Source organism: Rhinopithecus bieti, unplaced genomic scaffold, assembly GCF_001698545.2.
Source record: "Rhinopithecus bieti isolate Rb0 unplaced genomic scaffold, ASM169854v2 scaffold_18548, whole genome shotgun sequence".
In the NCBI taxonomy this organism is placed as follows: domain Eukaryota; kingdom Metazoa; phylum Chordata; class Mammalia; order Primates; family Cercopithecidae; genus Rhinopithecus; species Rhinopithecus bieti.
This window is the reverse complement of record NW_016809526.1, coordinates 769,974-789,304: the sequence shown is the minus strand read 5'-3', so window position 1 is coordinate 789,304 and position 19,331 is coordinate 769,974. Positions and strand designations below refer to the sequence as shown.

The following is a 19,331-nucleotide window of genomic DNA, read 5'->3' as shown; positions in this document are numbered from 1 at the left end:
TTCCAACTATTTGGGAGGCTGAGGCAGGAGAATCACTTGAACCCAGGAGGCAGAGGTTGCAGTGAGCTGAGATCACACCACTGTACTCCCGCCTGGGTGACAGAGCAAGATCCCGTCTCAAAAGAAATAAATAAAATAAAAAAATAAAATAAAAAAATAAAAAAATAAAAAATCTCTGAGATTCCTTATAGCAATAGGTCTTTCTAACATCTAATCTGTAATAATAATTTATTTTAAAACATCTGTGTATGAGTTGCTTCATACAACTCATACACAGATTCAGAATTTTTCAAAAACCATTTCTAGTAGGTTACACATAGCACACTCAAAATGCAGGGCCATAGCCCCTCTGGTTGAGCTGGCCTTGCAGACAGAGGTGTACAGCATGCAATGATTCAGCAATGGGGAAGATGCGGGGAGCAACACAGCTCCTCAGCTCACATAGGGACCTCCTCAACAGAAGGAAGCTGCTCTGGAATGGACCTTCTGCCATTTTCATGTCATTACTGTCTCTGGGGTAAATATGACACGGTACTGCAATTCATTTGGGCAGGAGGGCAGATCAGAATACATGTTCGTGTTCTGGCCCGGCTTTTACTTCGTTGGCTCAGTTTTCCTCTATGTTTCAAACTTGCCATGAACAGGCTATTTACCTGGTACTGAGAAATGAAATTTATAAAAATTTACCACTAAGAATGGTACCAATAGTCAGCTAACCTGTTTTTTATTTATTTATTTATTTAGAGACATAGTTTCGCTCGTGTTGCCCAGGCTGGAGTGCAGTGCCAGTATCTCAGCTCACAGCAACCTCTGTCCCACGGGTTCAAGTGATTCTCCTACCTCAGCCTCCCAAGTAGCTAGTATTATAGGCATGCACCACCATGCCCGGCTAATTTTGTAGTTTTAGAAGAGACAGGGTTTCTCCATGTTGGTCAGGCTGGTCTCGAAGTCCCAAACTCAGGTGATCTGCCCGCCTTGTCCTCCCAAAGTGCTGGGATTACAGGCGTGAGCCACTGCGCCCAGCCTTAGCTAACTTCTTATAGTCTCCAAAGCTTTCTTCTCCACTTTCTTCAGTTTACCAAAAATCCACCCACAGCAAAAGGCCTAGAAGTCAAAATTTGGCTATTCCTATCATTTTTATATTTCTATTTTTTTTATAAGTCAGGGCTTATAGCAAAAAATGAAAATATCACTGGCGACCAGGTGTGGTAGGCTCATGCCTGTAATCCCAGCACTTTGGAAGGTTGAGGTGGGCAAATTGTTTGAGCTCAGGAGTTTGAGACCAGCATGGACAACGTGGTGAAACCCTGTCTCTACAAAAAGATACAAAATTTAGCCAGGTATGGTGACGCGAACCTGTAGGCCCAGCTAATTTGGGGGCTGAGGCAGGAGGATCACTTGAGCCCAGGTCTAGGCTGCAGTGAGCTGTGATCATGTCACTACACTCCAGCCTGGGCAAGACACTGTCTCAAAACAAAAGTTAAAAGATTAAAAAATGCCACTGGCAAAAAGCCCATGTGAGAATTCTGATTTTTGTGAAATCGTTGTGGCGAAGTTAAGGGTTAGAGGTAAAATACATGCTCATCTTTTGCTGTCTTAAAAGCTCGTCTTCTATTTTAAGCCACTAAAGGTGGAAACTGGACGTTTTAGTTTGTTCCAACTGGGACAATGAGAGAACAGGACGTGATTTTTACCTGCACCGAGGTTGGTTGGCAGGAAAGCAGCCAAGCCCACAATCTTAAATTTGGTTCCCCAGATATTAGACGTGACCTGAGCAAGATAGTTGTGCTGTGGTGGGGGAAGAAAAGAAAAAAGAAGAATCACAATCTATTTCCATATTTTCAATTGGTCACTTAGTAAGAATGTTAATATTTATTACTTAACAAACCACGAGTGTACACTGCAAGAAACACCCATTCTCTACCTCATCTACCATTTCCAACATCAGAAGCTAACAAGGGCAGGACGAGGGCAGTCAGGCAGGCAGCAGTGAGTGGGGGCGCATCGAGCTGGGGGAAAGGTGGGGGTGTGTCCCAGTATGTCCACAGGTGTGTGATTTAAAGAAGCCTAGAAAGGGATCTAACTCTGAATCCATTTTTATCCTTGATATTTCTCCTGAAAACATCGGTTGCACTGATACCAGGATGTCCTGAAACTACCTATCATCTGTTTTCTCATTCAATTAAATTTTTTAAAATTTAAGAAATTATTATGCCCAAGGTATGTATGCAAGGGCAAAAATAAAGATGGACAAAATACAGCCCCTTAAGGAGCTCATAACCTGATGGAGGAGATAAAGCTTGTAATGATCTGTATATAAAGAAGTCACTGAGCAATGTCACAAGGTAGCTCTACACCAGGTGTGTTGGCCCCTCCCAGCTAAGCCAGGGCAGGAGGCCTTCACAGCAGAGGTAGTGGTGGAGTTCCATCTGGAAGCATGGGGCAGAAACAAGGATGAGGAGGTGGCATGGTGATAATCTAGGCAGGGCAAAGCATGGGGCAGGTGAGAATCAGGTGTGGCTACAGCACCTGGAGGGTGAGGGGGCACTGAGGAGCCAGGAGGGAAAGACAGGCAGAGCTGGACGGTGGGAGCTGTGATGGGAAGTGGGAGGTTCTCTCCCACAGTGACTGCAAGATCAGAACTCGCTGAGAGGCACAGGTGGAGAAGCCAGAGCTCCACCTGAGGGCGACTCCTGAGGTAGCAGGTGGTGTGCAGGATGTGGAGCAGAGCTCAGGGGCCCATGGTGGCAGTGAGCAGGGCAGGCAGCAGGTAGGAAGGGGCCCTCTGGGCATAGCCCCCAGGAGGAGGGGAGCGAGGCAGGGCAGCTGCGGGCTCCTACCTGAGTGATGTCTTCAAAAGGAAACTCTCTCCGAGTTAGGCTGGGCGAGCCCACAGAGGGCTTGCGCAGGGGCAACCGCGGGGACCGGGAGAGCTCCTGAGCAGCCCGGGGCAGCTTGGGGGACTTGCGGGCCTCGATGCTGATCCTGGGGAGGCAAGGCCAGGAGGGGTCAGGCACCCGTGGTGGGAATAGTAAGCATGGCCCTGACTCCGGCACTCCTTTCTTTTTCTGGACAGTCAGCCTGGGTGTTGGGTTCTCACCCTGCAGCCAGTGCCCGAATTTAACAAAGCTCTCCTCTTGCTTTTGCTTTATGAATATGAGGAAAGAATGACAACTTTACATTGAATAATATACATTTTAAAATATATTGAGAAGCTGGGTGTGGTGGCACACACCTGCAGTCCCAGCTGCTTGGGAGGCTGAGGCAGGAGGATCGCTTGAGCCCAGGAATTCAAGGTTGCAATGAGCTACAATTACACAACTCCACTTGAGCCTGGGCGACAGAGCATGATCCCATCTCAAAGTATACTGAGTATATACTGAAATGAGATCCAGCAATCCATTTGTAAGGAATTCAAATAATTAACTGTCTTTCACTCTCCGCTGCCTTGGAGCAAGTGTGGAAACGGCCTTCTGCCAGAGGCCTGCACAATCAGTCCTGGGAAAACGGCAGGTGGGACAAGTCATTTCTTACCCTAAGGCCAGTGATCTTTCTAATTTCTTCTGCAACAGTGTGAATTTCAACAAATTTATCTAGCATTTCACCATCTGCAATATTTAAATCAAATTAGTAAAGTTTTTTGGCTGCCTTTTGATCCCATGTTGTATCTCTGCTCCTCAGTCCCTTTATTTATAACATGGAGACACACGTGTTTAATGACAGTCTACCCCAAAGACAGTGTGATTAAAATGAGTATGGTAAGGTTTAAAACAGTCTATGAAAAAATGCATTGTCTCAGATATACTGGTTTTGAGCTTGATGAGAAACTCTGGGCTCCTGAGGAATGGGAGGATGGCAGATTGAGCTCCCTAAAGCTATGATCTGGGACAATTAGCCTGGCTGCTGTGTGAAGGGTCCAAATGGGGAAAGGACAGCAGGAGGAGGCCCAGCCACAGCAAGATGGCAACCTGAAGAGGATGTTTAAAGGTGAAGGATTTAGTTGCACACATTAAATGTCCTCTCTGCTTACGTAATGGGAAAAAAGCACTTTAGAAATATAGGAAAGTTCATAATGTTACATGCAATTTTAACAAGCTCTGGAACAAAGATGAAAAAAGACATCAATCAGACTGCTAGAGTAACTGGATATCTGCATATTTAAAAAATGAGCATTTACCTCTAATTCATACCAAACACAAAAATTAATCCATAAGCTTGAAAGCTAAAACTAGAAAGCTGATGGAAGAGAACTGAAGAAGGGCTCCATGACCTTAGGTAACCAAAGACATCCTGAACAGGACACAGAAAGCACTAACCACAAAAGAAGAATGCCACATGCTGGACTATATGGCCATACAGATATCTGACAAAGGATTCAAATCTAGAAGAAAGAAAGAACTCTTGGTTGGGTGCGGTGGCTCACGCCTGTAATCCCAGCACTTAGGGAGGCTGAAGTGGGTGGATCACAAGGTCAGGAGTTCGAGACCATCCTGGCCAATATGGTGAAACCCCGTGTCTACTAAAAAATACAAAAATTAGCCGGGTGTGGTGGCACGTGACTGTAGTCTCAGCTACTCAGGAGGCTGAAGCAGGAGAGTCACTTGAACCCAGGATCATGCCACTGTACTCCAGCTGGGCGACAGAGCAAGACTCCTTCTCAAAAAAAAAAAAAAACCGAAAAGAAAGAACTCTTACAACTCAATAAAACAACCCAATAATAAACTGGGCAGAAGACTTGAACAGACACTTCACAAAAGAAGAAGATAGCCAAGTGGCTAAGAAACATGTAAACTAAGCAGCATCCATCACTGGAGATATTAGAATTAAACTGAAATGAGATGCCACTACACCTACCAGAACAAGGTAGAATTATTTCTTTTTTTTTTTTTTTTTTTTTTTGACGGAGTCTCGCTCTGTCACCCAGGCTGGAGTGCAGTGGCTGGATCTCAGCTCACTGCAAGCTCCACCTCCTGGGTTTACGCCATTCTCCTGCCTCAGCCTCCCAAGTAGCTGGGTCTACAGGCACCCGCCACCTCGCCCGGCTAGTTTTAGTAGAGACGGGGTTTCACCGTGTTAGCCAGGATGGTCTTTGATCTCCTGACCTCGTGATCCGCCCGTCTTGGCCTCCCAAACTGCTGGGATTACAGGCGTGAGCCACCGTGCCCAGCCGAATTATTTCTAAAAAATGACAACAGAGCTGCTGCTGAGGATGGAAGAAACTGGGACTCTCTTAGAAATTGCTGGTGGGGATTTATGTGGGTGCGGCCACCCTGGAATACTGCTCAGCAGTTTCTAATAAACTTTAACATATACTAAACCCATGACCCTGCAACTCCTTTCCTAAGTTTATGCCCAAGAGAAATGAGCGCACATGTCCATAAAAAGACTTGTATAAGAATGTTTGTCATGGATTTGTTCATAATAGCCTCAAACTGGAAACTACCAAATATCCATTGATTGGTAAACAGAATAAACTAGCTGTAGTATACTCATTACAATGGAATACCATGGAGCAATAAAGAAAAACAAACTACTGATACATGCAACAACATGATGACTCTCAAAATCATTACACTGAGAAAAAAAAAAAAGCCAGATACAAAGAGAACATACCGTTTGACTCGATTTATATGAAGTTCAAGAACAAGCAAAGCTGATGACAGAAGTCAGAACAGTGATTACTTCTAGGGAGTGGGTATCAAATGGAGGGAGCACAGGTGGACCTTATGGGATGATGACATGTCCTTTATCTTGAACTTGGGGGAAGACACTGGGATAGCCCTTGTACAACGAGCTAGGTGTTTACGATGTGGACAGATGTGTATCTGTATGTAACTTATACCTTAGCTTTTCATGGCATCAGAAAAAAAAATCACAGAATTAAAACTAGAAATCTTAGTGAAGAAAAAGGTTCTACAGTGGATGTGATGTGTTGATGTTTCCCAATTACAGCATTACGGGCATCTATCTATCTATCTATCTATCTATCTATCTATCTATCTATCTAATCTATCTTATCTATCTAACCTATCTAATCTATTTATCTATATTGCTAATCTAATCTATCTTATATCTATCTAATCTATCTTATATCTAATCTCTATCTATCTATCTATCTATCTCTCTCTCTATCTATCTATCTATCTAATTTTTTGAGATGGAGTCTCGCTCTATTGCCGGGCTGAAGTGCAGTGACACAATCTTGGCTCTGCAACATCTGCTTCCCGGGTTCAAGTGATTCTTCCGCCTCAGCCTCCCGAGTAGGTGGGACTACAGGCGCCTGCACCGTGCTTGGCTAATTTTTGTATTTTTAGTAGAGACAGGGTTTCCCCACGTTGACCAGGATGGTCTCCATCTCTTGACCTCGTGATCCACCCGCCTCGGCCTCCCAAAGTGTTGGGATTACAGGCGTGAGCCACTGTGCCCGGCTCCAGCATTACAGGCATCTTATCTGGCATTCTCTTCAACATGTTACATCTACTGGAGAACCTTTTTATTCCTTTTCTCAAACTATAAGAAAAAACATATAAGCCCGGGAACTACGGCCACCCCTCTGCCACCCACCATCATTGCTAACGCCTAGAGAAGTTCTGAGGGTTTAGCCAACTTCTACTGGGTGTCTTTGTCTATCCCAAAGGAAAAACAAAACAAAACAAATAGAAGTTGTAATTATTCCAGTTGGAATCTTCTGGAAGAAAAGGCAGGGAGGTGGCTCTTTGACTCTTCTGGTCAGTTTCAGTGGGATTCTGTTGCAGCCACAAACACACATATTCAGAGGCACAAGAAAGGACGGTCACCCCGAAGACTGAGATTACCTTGGGAGTTTGGGTGATTTGCTAGCTCTGGAGATTTTGGGAGATTTCTTGGCAGCCCAGTCATCACTCAGTTCAATGTCACTGGAGTCTGAGCAGTTGCAGCTGTCGATCACAGTAGAAATCAAGCTGTTCGCATAGATTTCATCTGGTAAAACACCAACCAGCAGATTTCAAGGGAAGTTATATCAATTAGCCCCTACCAATGATCATTACTATAAACTAAAAGACAGATGGACTCCACAGGCCATCATTTTAGATCTAGAGGCTGAAACAGAAAGAAGCTTAGCATTGTTTTTCTGTAAGCAGAAGTATTTTCTAAGCAGAAGTAAGCAATTACTCCTACTGTTGTCAAAATGGGCATGGTATTTTAATGTTTCTAGGCACGTACAAAATACACACTGTTTGCCAAAAGCTGAAACCAAAATGGCTGTGCTGTTGTGTCTCACAACACACAGGTGCCCACCTGGGTTCATGTGGACTTTTAGGCAGTCACAGAACCTGGGCTGAGTGAGGGGCTTGTGGACTCACTGATTCACTGAGAACCTGCTTCTGACCTGAGAAGGTCCTTGCTGATGCCAGGCCTGTTTGAATTAGAGTCCTGCAGAGTCAGGTCCGCTCCACTTAGGTCTGGAATGCCAGAAAGTCCCCTGGAATTGCCACAGGTCTCACAGTGGGGGCCTGGCTCTCCCGCCTGGTAGAGCTGCTTGCCTGCGTGGAGCAAAGGCTAGGAGACCTGGTGGTGGGAACTCTCAGGATGGCTCTGGGTTCTTCTGTGGGTACTCCGCATTGGGGCCTTCAGGCAGACGGTGAGATGATGTGCAGAGTGGGGTGATGGCAAAACTGTGGGGCAAACTTCCTCCTTGTTGGAATTTCTCTCCTTGGCTGCCTATCCCCACCTGTGCTATCACATCCCCTCACCACCCAAATCCCCTCCTACCCCCTCCACTGCCCCAGGTCTGTCCTCATTGTGAGGACCCCATTCTTCCAGATTACTTTGTTTTGCTGATGAAAATCTCATTGCCTCAAGGCTCCAAGTGCCTTGCCAGGTAATAAAAAAGCTGAATCATTCAATCATAATGAAATAATTCATAATGAGTGATTTTACCATCCAAAAGGGCTGTTTATATTTTAAAGGATGAGTTTCTTAATCCAAACCAATCTAGAAGTTTCTGAGCATTTGGAGGTAGCATCTATGAACAGGGGTCCCTCTGGGGCAGAAAAGCTTGGCAAGCTCCTTGGAAAGGAGGGTGGCCCCAGGCTGTGTCACCCACATCACCCCCTTCTTAAAGCACTCACTGAATCAGGAGGTGCCACGCCTGGACCCAGCAAAAGCCGCAGTGAAGCCACAGTGGTGTTTGTGTTTAAGCAAATAAAAAGGCTTAATGCACGAGCCCTGAGCAGTGTTCTATGATTTAATTTATGAATCACTGGATCAAAGGAATCTCCGTCATGACTCCAGCATGCACGCAAGCCTACAGAATATGCCTGTGTGTGTGACTCGACTTGAGGAAACCCAGTAAGACATTGCCCACTCAGCTCCTGACTCACTCATCAATGCTAGGATCCCTCAAATACCATGTCCCAGACCATTTCCTCTATCCCTTCACTCATAACTACTATTTTCTTTTTTATAGAGATGGGGTCTCGCTATGTTGCCCAGGCTTGTCTTAAACTCCTGGACTCGAGTGATCCTCCTGCCTCAGCCTCCCAAAGCGCTGGGATTAGAAGAGCTGAGCAACTGTGTCCGGCCATAACTACTGCTTTATTGTCTGTCTCCCCCACTAGTGCAAACTCCACGAGGGAAGGAAAGTCATCTGTCCTGCCTCCTGCTTTAACCCCAGAGACTACCTGAGACTTCATAAATACTTTCTGAAAGAATAAATGATTTAAGGGGTGGCAAGAGACAAGGAAAATGGCTTTCTGAAAATATGCCCTGAGCCCTGCTTGTTCAGTGTCATAATTCCACACGTGCAGCCATTGCCACTCTGACGTCTATCATCAGCACAACTAAAAATTCAGTGCATGACATAAGTTCCACATTTGCGAAGGCTGAGGTGGTGGCTGGGTGTACTTCATACTTCTAGAGATTGTGTCATCAGTTTATCATGGGTGTTCTGTAAAAGCATCTAAGTTGTAGAAAAATGTAAGCTGGGATTGGTCTTTGAGAACCTAAGGCTTAACTACAATGTCTGGGGCTTTACATCTCAATTCTGTCAGTTTTCAAGAATCTGCTAATTTTTTCTGGGTTGAAGGCTTTTTCGGTTTTTTGGGGAGACGGAGTCTCGCCCTGTCGCCTAGGCTGGAGTGCAATGCAGTGACATTATCTCAGCTCACTGCAACCTCCGCCTCCTGGGTCCAAGTGATTCTCTTGCCTCAGCCTCCTGAATAGCTGGGACTACGGATGCATGCCGCCATGGCTGGCTAATTTTTTGTTATGTATGTATGTATGTATGTATGTATGTATGTATGTATGTATTGTACGTATTATTTATTATGTATTTATGTATTTATGTATGTGTGTATGTATTATGTATGTATGTATGTATGTATGTATGTATGTATTGAGACGGAGTCTTGCTCTGTCACCCAGGCTGGAGTGCAGTGGGGTAATCTCAGCTCACTGCAGCCTCCACCTCCCGGGTTCAAGTGATTCTCCTGCCTCAGCCTCCCGAGTAGCTGGGACTATAGGCACCTGCCACCACACCCGGCTAATTTTAGCATTTTTAGTAGAGACAAGGTTTTACCATGTTGGCCAGGCTGGTCTTGAACTCCTGACCTCAAGTGATTTGCCTACCTTGGCCTCCCAAAGTGTTGGGATTACAGGCATGAGCCACCACTCCTGGCCATTTTTTTGTATTTTAGTAGAGACAGGGTTTCACCGTGTTGCCCAGGCTGGTCTTGAACTACTGAGCTCAGGCAATCCTCCTGCCGTGGCCTCCCAAAGTGCTGGGATTATAGGTGTGAGCCACTGTGCCTGGCTTCCTGAATTACATATGTATACATTTTTTTTTTTTTTTTTTTTTTGAGACGGAGTCTCACTCTGTTGCCCAGGCTGGAGTGCAGTGGCGCGATCTCGGCTCACTGCAAGCTCCGCCCCCCGGGTTCATGCCATTCTTCTGCCTCAGCCTCCCGAGTAGCTGGGACTACAGGCACCCGCCACCACGCCCGGCTAAGTTTTGTATTTTAGTAGAGACGGGGTTTCACCGTGTTAGCCAGAATGGTCTCGATCTCCTGACCTTGTGATCCGCCTGTCTCGGCCTCCCAAAGTGCTGGGATTGCAGGCGTGAGCCACCGCGCCCAGCCAATTACATATATTTTTAAAATAAAATCTTGAAAATGGTTTCAATGGCTCTTTTACATATACACTCTAAATCAAACTGGCTCAGGCCTAACCATAAACAAAATACCACAGACTATGGTTGGCTCCATAATCCGAAATTGGTTTCCTCAACACTCTTGCGAGCTGAAAGTCCCAAGGCTAGGTGACTGGCATGGTTTGGATTCTGGGGAAGCCCTCTTCTTCCTGGCTTGCAGGTGGCCTCTCCTCAGTGATCGTGCATGAAGAAAGAGCTCTCTTTCCTCTGCTTTTTTTTTTTTTTTTTTTTTTTTTTTGAGACGGAGTCTCGCTCTGTCACCCAAGCTGGAGTGCAGTGGCGTGATCTCAGCTCATAGCAAGCTCCACCTCCCGGGTTCACGCCATTCTCCTGTCTCTGCCTCCCAAGTAGCTGGGACTACAGGCGCCTGCCACCACGTCCGGCTAATCTTTTGTATTTTTAGTAGAGACGGAGTTTCACCATGTTAGCCAGGATGGTCTCATCTCCTGACCTTGTGATTTGGCCTCCCAAAGCGCTGGATCACAGGCGTTAGTCCTTGTCTTCTTATAAGGCCAACTGCCCTATCAGATTAGGACCTCACCCTTAAGATCTCATTTAATTTCATCTCCCCCCTGTAAGTCCTATCTCCAAATACAGTCACATTGGGAGCTAGGACTTGCCAATATGAATTTTGGGGGTGACGTGGGGGCACAATTCAGTCCATGGCATTCTACTCCTGGCCACTCTCAGATTCATGTTCTTCTCCCATGCAAAATATATTCATTCTATTCCCAAAGCCCCCAAAGTCTTAACTTATTTCAGTATGAACTCTAAAAGTCCAGAGTCTCATTTAAATTGTCACCTAAATCCAGTATGGGTGAGACCTGAGGTACAATTCATCCTGAAGGAAAACTGCTCTCCAGCTGTGAACCTGTGAAACCACAGAAGTTATGTGCTTCCAAAATACAATGGTGGGACAGGCATAGGATAGACATTCCCATTCCAAAAAGGAGACACTGGAAGTACAAAAGTGGTGACAGGTTCCAAGCAAATCCAAAATCTCACAAAGAAAATTCCATTGAATTTTGAGGCTTGAGTGGAGTCCTCTTTGGTTTGATATCCTGTCCTCCAGGTCTACTGGGGTGTCAGCATCACCCTCATAGCTCTGGTAGGGATCCTGCTCCCATAGCTCCGCCCGCAAGGCTCTGTGCAAAGGCCATCTGGCCTGCTGAAACCGAAGAGGTGGACCTAATGATCTCTGAATCACTTTCAGAGTTATTTTTCCCTCTTCTTGAAGAATAATGCACGTTAGTGGCCAAACACCTCCATCATTCCAGCTGGTCAAAGCTAAGAAGTCCAACAGCCTTCCTCCTTTGTTTCATCCTGTTTCCATCCACTACAGTTCAAACTGGCAGTGTCTCTGCTCATATAATTTCGTAAGCAGTTTATTAAATGACAGTCCAGCTATATAACTTTGGTATTTTCTTCAAAATGTATTTAATACTTATTTTTTTTTTGCAATATGAATAGCCTAAATATTTTCTAAATCTAAATCTTCATCTTTTATCTTAACAATTCCTTCTTCCATTCATCTTTCTCCTTTTGCATTTTACTATAAGCCATCAGGAGGAATCAAACTGCTCCTTCAACACTTTTCTTAGAAATCTCTTCAGTTACATATCCAATTTAATCACTTGCAAGTTCTACCTTCCACGAAACACTGGAACAGTTTACTCAAATCCTTTGCTGCTTTATAACAAGGATCAATTTTCCTCCAGTTTTCAGTATGTTCCTCATTTCCAACTGAGACCTCATCAGAATTGCTCTTAACATCCGTATTTCTAGCATCCACCTCAAAACTCTTCCAGCCTCTATCCATTACCCAGTTCCAAAGCTTCTTCCACATGTTTAGAGATTTGTTATAGCAATACCCATTCTTAGAACCAAAATCTGCATTAGTCGGGGTTCTCCAGAAAAACAAAACCAGTATTATGCGTGTGTACGCACGGGTCCAGTCAATTATGGAGGCTGAGCAGCCCCAAGGTTAGGGTGACAATGCCTGCTTCCTGGTGAAGGCTTTGCCCCGGCCTGCAGACAGCCGCCTTCTCGCTGTGTCCTATGTCCTCTCCTTGGTGCACGTGTGTAGTGAGAGGTCTCTTTCTCCTTCTCTTCTTTAAGGCCAGTAACTGAATCAGATCAGGACCCACCCATATGAATTCCTTTAATCTTAATCTCCCCTAAATGTAGTCCTACCCTCACATTGGGGGTCTGGACTTCAATATATGAATTTTAGGGGAACACAAGTCAGTCCATAGCAAAAAAGATTCCTTTAGAAAATGTGTGGGCCAGGTGCAATAGCATGTCTGTAAATCCCAGCACTGTGGCGAGCCAAGGCAGGATGATTTCTTGAGATCAGAAGTTTGAGACCAGCCTGGGAAACATAGTGAGACCTTATCTCTACAAAAAACAAAATTAGTTAAGTGTGATGGTGTGTGCCTATTATAGTCTCGGGAGGTTGAGGTGGGAGGATCACTTGAATCCAAAAGTTTACAGTGCACTACGATCATACCACTGCACTCCAGTCTGGGTGACAGAGTAAGACCTCATCTCTTTTTAAAGAAAACTGGTGGGGGTGGTGGAGGGAAGCGGCTGGGCATGGTGGCTCACACCTATGATCCCAGCACTACGGGAGGCGCGCACTGGAGGATCTTGAATCCAGGAGGCTGAGACCAGCCTGGGCAACACATGGAGCCCCCATCTCCACAAAAATAAAAAAATTAGCCAGGTGTGGTGGTGCACACCTGCGATCCTAGCTACTTGGAGGCTGAAGTGGGAGGGCTGCTTGAGCCTAGGAGTTCAAGGCTGCAATGAGCCATGATTGTACCACTGCACTCCAACCTGGGAGACACTGTGAGACCCTGTCTGAAAAAAAAAAAAAATTACTGGGACTCATGGTATCTGGTATAAAAATACACACTGGTAATTTTGAGGGACATATCTGCCAAGTCACCTGACAGTGGATCACAAACTTGAGTGCATAAAAATCACCTGGGAAACCCATTAAGTTGCATGTTTGTAGGCCCCACCACGGCCCTAATGAATCGTAATCTAAGGGTAAGCCTCGGAACGTGTATTTAAATAAGCATCCCAGGTGATTTGTATGGAGGTGGTGGTGCATGGAACACATTTTGAGAAACGATGATATGGCGGCCTCAATGAGTTAATCAGCTTTTAATGATAAGAAATTCCTGGACAGGCACGGTGGTTCATGCCTGTAATCCTAGCACTTCGGGAAGCCAAGGCGGAGGACTGCTCGAACCCAGGGGTTTATCGGCCTGGGCAACATGGTAAAACCCTGTCTCTACAAAAAATACAAAAATTAGCAAGTGTGGTGCACACCTGTAGCCCCAGCTGCCCAGGAGGCTGAAGTGGGAGCATCACTTGAACCTGGGAGAGTCAAGGTTGCAGCGAGCTGTGATGGCACCACTGCACTGCAGCCTGGGCATCAGAGCAAGACCCCGTCCCTCATCCCCCAATAAAAAGAAAAAAGAAATTCCTGTTTTCGCAATGTCAGGGATTCTTTTCCTCCTCTGAAACAGTTTGTATATGCCATTCAGGTGGCAATTAGTCATATTGTGCCTTGTGACATATCCTCTATTTTTGTCATCAGGTATTTAAATCTTGACTTTTTAAACTTTTCAAGTGCTTACATTGTCTTATCACCTAAAAGGGTTTAGAAACTCCTTAAAAGCAGAGATGACCTGGTATTACTTAATAATAGCAGGAGACTCAAGTATCCCACACAAGGTAGGCACTGAATAAATATCTGTCAATGTGCTTTGTTTTATAGCTTTTAATTATTTTAATTATAAAAATACAACATCTTATTCCCTCAAAGGCTTGTGTGCAAATGAGTGGGTCTGTGTTTGATACAAGCTGATAAACATGAACAGGAAAGAAGAGCAGGCATTTGGGGTAGTCAGGTCAGGTTCAAGCAAGCCTAGTCCTTGGTCACTCCACAGCACAGCCTCCTGTCCTCTTCTTCAGTGAGGAATTTATGCACACATGAGGAAATAAGCTCTTCACCTAAGTTACTGTCAACATTTAATCTCAATACAGATTTTATAAAATTGCACCCAGGGGAGTAACCTCAGAGGTACCGACATCAGCGAGAACACCTGCTGCAAACCTGGGCTCAGGGCCTGTCCCACGGCCCCCACCCCAGTCATCTCTAACCATTGGTGGCCCTTCTCCTTTTCCCTGAAACCATGTTTCCCTCCCACGTGAACGTGCGCTTCTCCCTCTCCTGTTTTTCCCACTGTGCCTTCCTTCCTCTGAATCTGTCCTCTCCCTCCTTTCAGTCTGCTTCCCTACCAGCCCCAATTCTGCTAGTCACTTTCTTTGTTCCTGGTACTAGCTTGTCACATGAGTCAAAAGACAGAAAAAACGGACTCATATCTAATATTGACAAGCGGTATTGCTGTTTTGCAGGGATAGTAGAGTGGCACTGCTGATGCTGAACAAATGAAGGCTGGCAGGCAGAGGTGGGGCAACTGTGTACAGCGCTGAGTACAGGCTGAGAGTGAACAAGTCCACCACACTGTGACTTGGAGTGACTGGTCGGGCCACATGTCATGCTAGCTCCAGGCCGTAATGAGAGGCAGGGACCAGACCAATGGGCAGGAGAGTAAACTGGCGCGAGGAAGTGGCGAGAGGAAGCATGAACTAATGAAAACAAATCCAAATCCACTGGGGGCACAAAGACGACTCAGTTCTCTCCCCCCAGGGCCCACAGGATTCAGCAGGGCAGAGTCTGGAGCACAATGACTAAGTGTGCTGCTCATTCTGCCACAGGTGATGGGCAAAGTTTCACAGGAGTTGGCAGACTGAGCCGGCAGTGACAGACGGGTGCGTGGACACTAGCCTAGCACTAAGTGGCACAAAAAAAGAACGCAGTCCCTTCCCTCTGAAGCTTACAATCTAGGATCCCAGAGAGGTGTACAGGGAGCATGTTGAATATATTAACTGAGCAAAGAAAATCACCACAGGGAAAGGTTTTTAGAAGAAAAGGGTGATTCATACCAACATCTTTATGGATGAGCAAAAAACTGTCATTAGTAATCAGGTAAAAAGCAGTTAACAGTAGACTAGGGAGGGGCAGGAGGCTGAAGGTTTGATTTTAATTTTATCATCCACTCTGGGAGGGCAGGGACTGTATCTTGTTATTATTTTCAAGTTGTCTCAATATTACATGAAAGACACTGGATGAACACTCAGTAACTGTGAAGAGGAAACCCTCGCTCCCAGGAGGCCTGCGCCAGCTTTCCCTTGCCTGACAGCCAATGGTTCCTCTATCCACAGCCCAGCTATCCACTGCCCATGGAATATGATTAAAAACCTTTCAAAAAGTACATTTAGAGAACAGTTCATTTCAGTGGGATTCTTCAACGATGTTCCACACCAGACACCACAGGCTCACGTTTCATTAGCACACATTCTCTTTGCATGGGGTGTAAGGTGTAACAGCCCATGACCACAGCAGAACAAGGTCCCAGTCCCTCCGGCAAGGGACCCACCTGGTTTGCTATCCGTCCGCGGGTCCATGATGACAAACTCCGGCCGCAGCTTGCTGACGCGCCGCCCTTTGAGGATGGGCACAAGCCCGCCCAGGTACTCCAGGTAGAGTGTGTAGCACGGGCCCCCCACCTCTGGGTCGTCCTCTGTGCGCTTCATGGTGCAGTGTAGCCGCTCGTTGCCGGCTGAGGGGTAGCTGACAAAGTCTCTCATGTTGTTCGGATCTGGAATTGGGGGCTGGAGAACACAGGAAGAAAAGGAAGAGCTGGGACTCCAGAAAGGCAGAGAGAGAGGGAAAGAGAGTGAGAACAGGGGCAGGTCAACTAAAAACACCACTGTTCCAGACAGAGCACAGGCTGGGAGCCTGGGGAGAGGCTAACTATGTGGTATAGAACAGTGATTTGCAATGGTAGGAGCATGTGAGAATCTCCTGGGAGCTTTCAAAACACATCTAAACCAGGATCCCATATCAGACAATGAAATCAGGATCCATAGGGGCAGGCTTGAGCACCTGTATTTTCCAATGCTATATAATACACCAGCGTTGAGATCTGCTCGTGTAGAATCAATAGTGTAAGGCAACTTGGAAAACAAAACAAAACAAAACAAAACCAACAGATTCTAAAACTTTGATGTTTCAGGAAAAAAGTAACCAACAAATGGGTCTGCTACTCAGAAGAAGAGAGAGACAATACAAAAGAGAACCACTTGGGAAAACCCAAGGTTAGGGGGACCCATACTTAAACAGCAACTGGCAGATGCATTCTACATGCTACCTTCTAGAGTTCCCACTGGTATAAAAGGTGGCTGATGCTGAGAGCTGGCTGGTGTGGCTCTCCTCAGCACACTGCTAAGAGCAGGCCCTAGAACTGGGGTGGGTCTGATCCTGACTGTTCCCCTAACTAGCTAGGGAGCAAGTTACTTAACTTCTCCTAACTTGTTTCCTGCTTCCTTAAATGGGAATAATGGCAGCATCTGTCAGGAAGTCAGGACTGAACAAGACAGATTTCTAAAAATTAACTGGTGCAATGCTTAGTATATAGGAAATGCTGAATAATGGTCACTCCTTTGATCATCAGAGGGACACAGAAGTCAAGCCAGGAATACCAGCTTTGCCATGAGAAAGATAATAGCCACCACACAGGGCAAATCTCTCATGGACATGGACCATGATGCTTGGACAGACTGCAGACCTGGCAGCACATGACAGGATCCTGCACAGCTGCACATGGCCCCATGTGCTCACTCTGGTATCCTCACCTGTCTCTGCCCTGGCTCTGTGGGGAGGCAGCCCAGGTGAGGGAGGAGGAAGAGGGAGGGGTAGAGGGCTTTACCTTGATGGTGGGGATGAAGGCAGTGGAGAGGTAGGAGCAGAGTCGGGGGGGGAGGGTCAGCTTGCTGACGTCCTTGTCCTCACGCAAGGTGCTGGCGATGGCCTGCTGGCACAGCAGCTGCAGGCTGGATACCCGGTGTTCCACACGCACCACGTACAGGGCTGGTCCTGATGCCATCAACAGCCTCGAGTCCCGGTGACCCCAGCAGATAGAGATGATGGGGCGCTGGCAGGAAGTGAAGGGAAGACAAATGCTTAAGCTTTTGCTCTTGTGGGAAGCAAAAAGGGATAATGCACATTTGTCTCGAGCAAAATAAAATAAGCTGTTTTGAGAAAACTGGTTTTAAAAGCACAGTAGAGAATGTTAGACACTATATTATGAAAATTCAGTACATTTATTGAAAGTTGGCTAGAGGGCTCGGTGTGGTGGCATGAGGCTGTCATCTCAGCATTTTAGAGGGCCAAGGTGGGAAGATCGCATGAGGCCAGGCTGAAAGACCAGCCTGGGCAATATAGCGAGATTCTCCTCTCAAAAATAAAACAAAATAAAATAAAAGCAATTAGGTCCCCAGGCCAGAGCATTAAAGCACTGTAATAATTTTATAAAGTTTATTTACCTGTATTATATTTCATTTAATTTGGGGTCACGAAACCCAACTGAGCTCTGGGTAGTAAGGTTTCTACTAGTAGGGCAATCACCTTGTGGAGCAGTAACTCATATTCCTTACTGAAGGGCTGGTTATCTGGATTCCCAAATTACCCAGGGGTGGTTCCCATGGCTTGGGGAGGTGGTGATGAGGTAGACCAGAAGGCCCTTCCCTTCCGTCCAGAGTCAAATCAACAACGGACTTGGGCTTAACAGCTGTGTGACCTGGGGGCTATTCCATAAACCCTAGAAGCCTCCCCCTTTTCTCATGAGTCAAGTGGGGACCCTGTAAGGATTACAGGAGGTGATGAAGTCACAGCCCTTCTGGAGCCATCACAGGTTATAACCCACAGTCACTGCATTTTCAACCTTCCTTGGCACTGACAGTGTAGGGAAAGAAAGCTCTCTGGAAAGGTGATTGAGGAGAACACGATTCCTGCGGTAGCCTCGCTAGGGTCATGGCCATCATTATCTTAGGCCAAAATGCAAATATGCAAGTTAGAAAATTCTTTAAAAATCCAAAGCTCAGGGTGCCATTTAGCCAAGGGAAAAAGAAAGGTGAAGGGTTGAGACAGAGAAGCAGCAAGAGATTTGCTCATTCCTATCCAGACAGGTGGAGCGCTGATGATCATTCACCTTCCCTTTCTACCATAGGAGGCCAAGCAGCCGCAGGGTGGGGTGATGGCCACAGCCCCCAGGGGAGGGCCGTGTTTGTTGGCCAAGGAATCTGGAAAACTCAAGTCTAGGGGCTTCCGGGACACTTCCAGGATGTGTCTCCTTATGAGATGATTCCACATAGGGGGTAGGCCCCACACAAGGGGCCTATTAACTTACAGAAATACATAATCATTGCTGAAGACAGGGCAAACCAACACACAAAAAATGTACAGAAAAGTTTCTCTGGTATCATCAATCCCCAAAAGTACAGGTTAGGACAGAGGCTCTATTAGTACCAAAATCATGCTTAATCTTAAAGATACGCTGCTGTCCCTTTACCCCTGAGCCCCCAAGACAATATTCATAACTTAGAGCTCAAGTCACCAAAAAAAGGTTTTATTTTTGTTTTTAACTTTTAGGTTCAGGGGTATACAAGCAGGTTATGTAGGTAAACTGTGTGTCACAGGGATCTGGTGTGCAGGTAATTTCGTCACCTGGATAATAAGCATAGTACCCGATAGGTATTTTTTCTGATCTTCTCCCTCCTCCTGCTCTCCACCCTCAAGTTGTTCCCCTTCCAGTATCCATGTGTTCTTGTTATTTAGCTCCCACTTAGACGTGAGAATATATGGTATTTGGTTTTTTTGTTCCTGCGTTAGTTTGCTAAGGATAGTGGCTTCCAGCTCTATCCATGTTCCTGTAAAGGACATGATCTTGTTCTTTTTTATGGCTGCATAGTATTCCATGGTGTTTATGTTTCACATTTTCTTTATCCAGTCTACTGCTGATGGGCATTTAGGTTGATTCCATGTCTTTGCTATTGTGAATAGTGCTGCAATGAACATGTGCATGTATGGGTCTTTATGACAGAACAAATATTCCTTTGGGTATATACCCAGTAATGGGATTGCTGGGTCAAATAGTAGTTCTCAATTCTTTGAGGAACTGCCACACTGTTTTCTACAATGGCCGAACTAATTTACACTCCCACG

General features: G+C 45.8%; 1 protein-coding gene across 1 annotated transcript in view; it reads right to left on the bottom strand.

Moving 5' to 3' along the window:
- The window catches only part of TULP4 (TUB like protein 4), a 207,653-nt gene that overhangs the window by 11,473 nt on the left and 176,849 nt on the right, over positions 1–19,331 (bottom strand). The window contains 5 exon segments of the mRNA XM_017889635.1: positions 1,695–1,788; positions 2,841–2,985; positions 6,816–6,960; positions 15,706–15,940; positions 17,038–17,262. Coding sequence (XP_017745124.1) covers positions 1,695–1,788; positions 2,841–2,985; positions 6,816–6,960; positions 15,706–15,940; positions 17,038–17,262 — 844 coding nt within the window.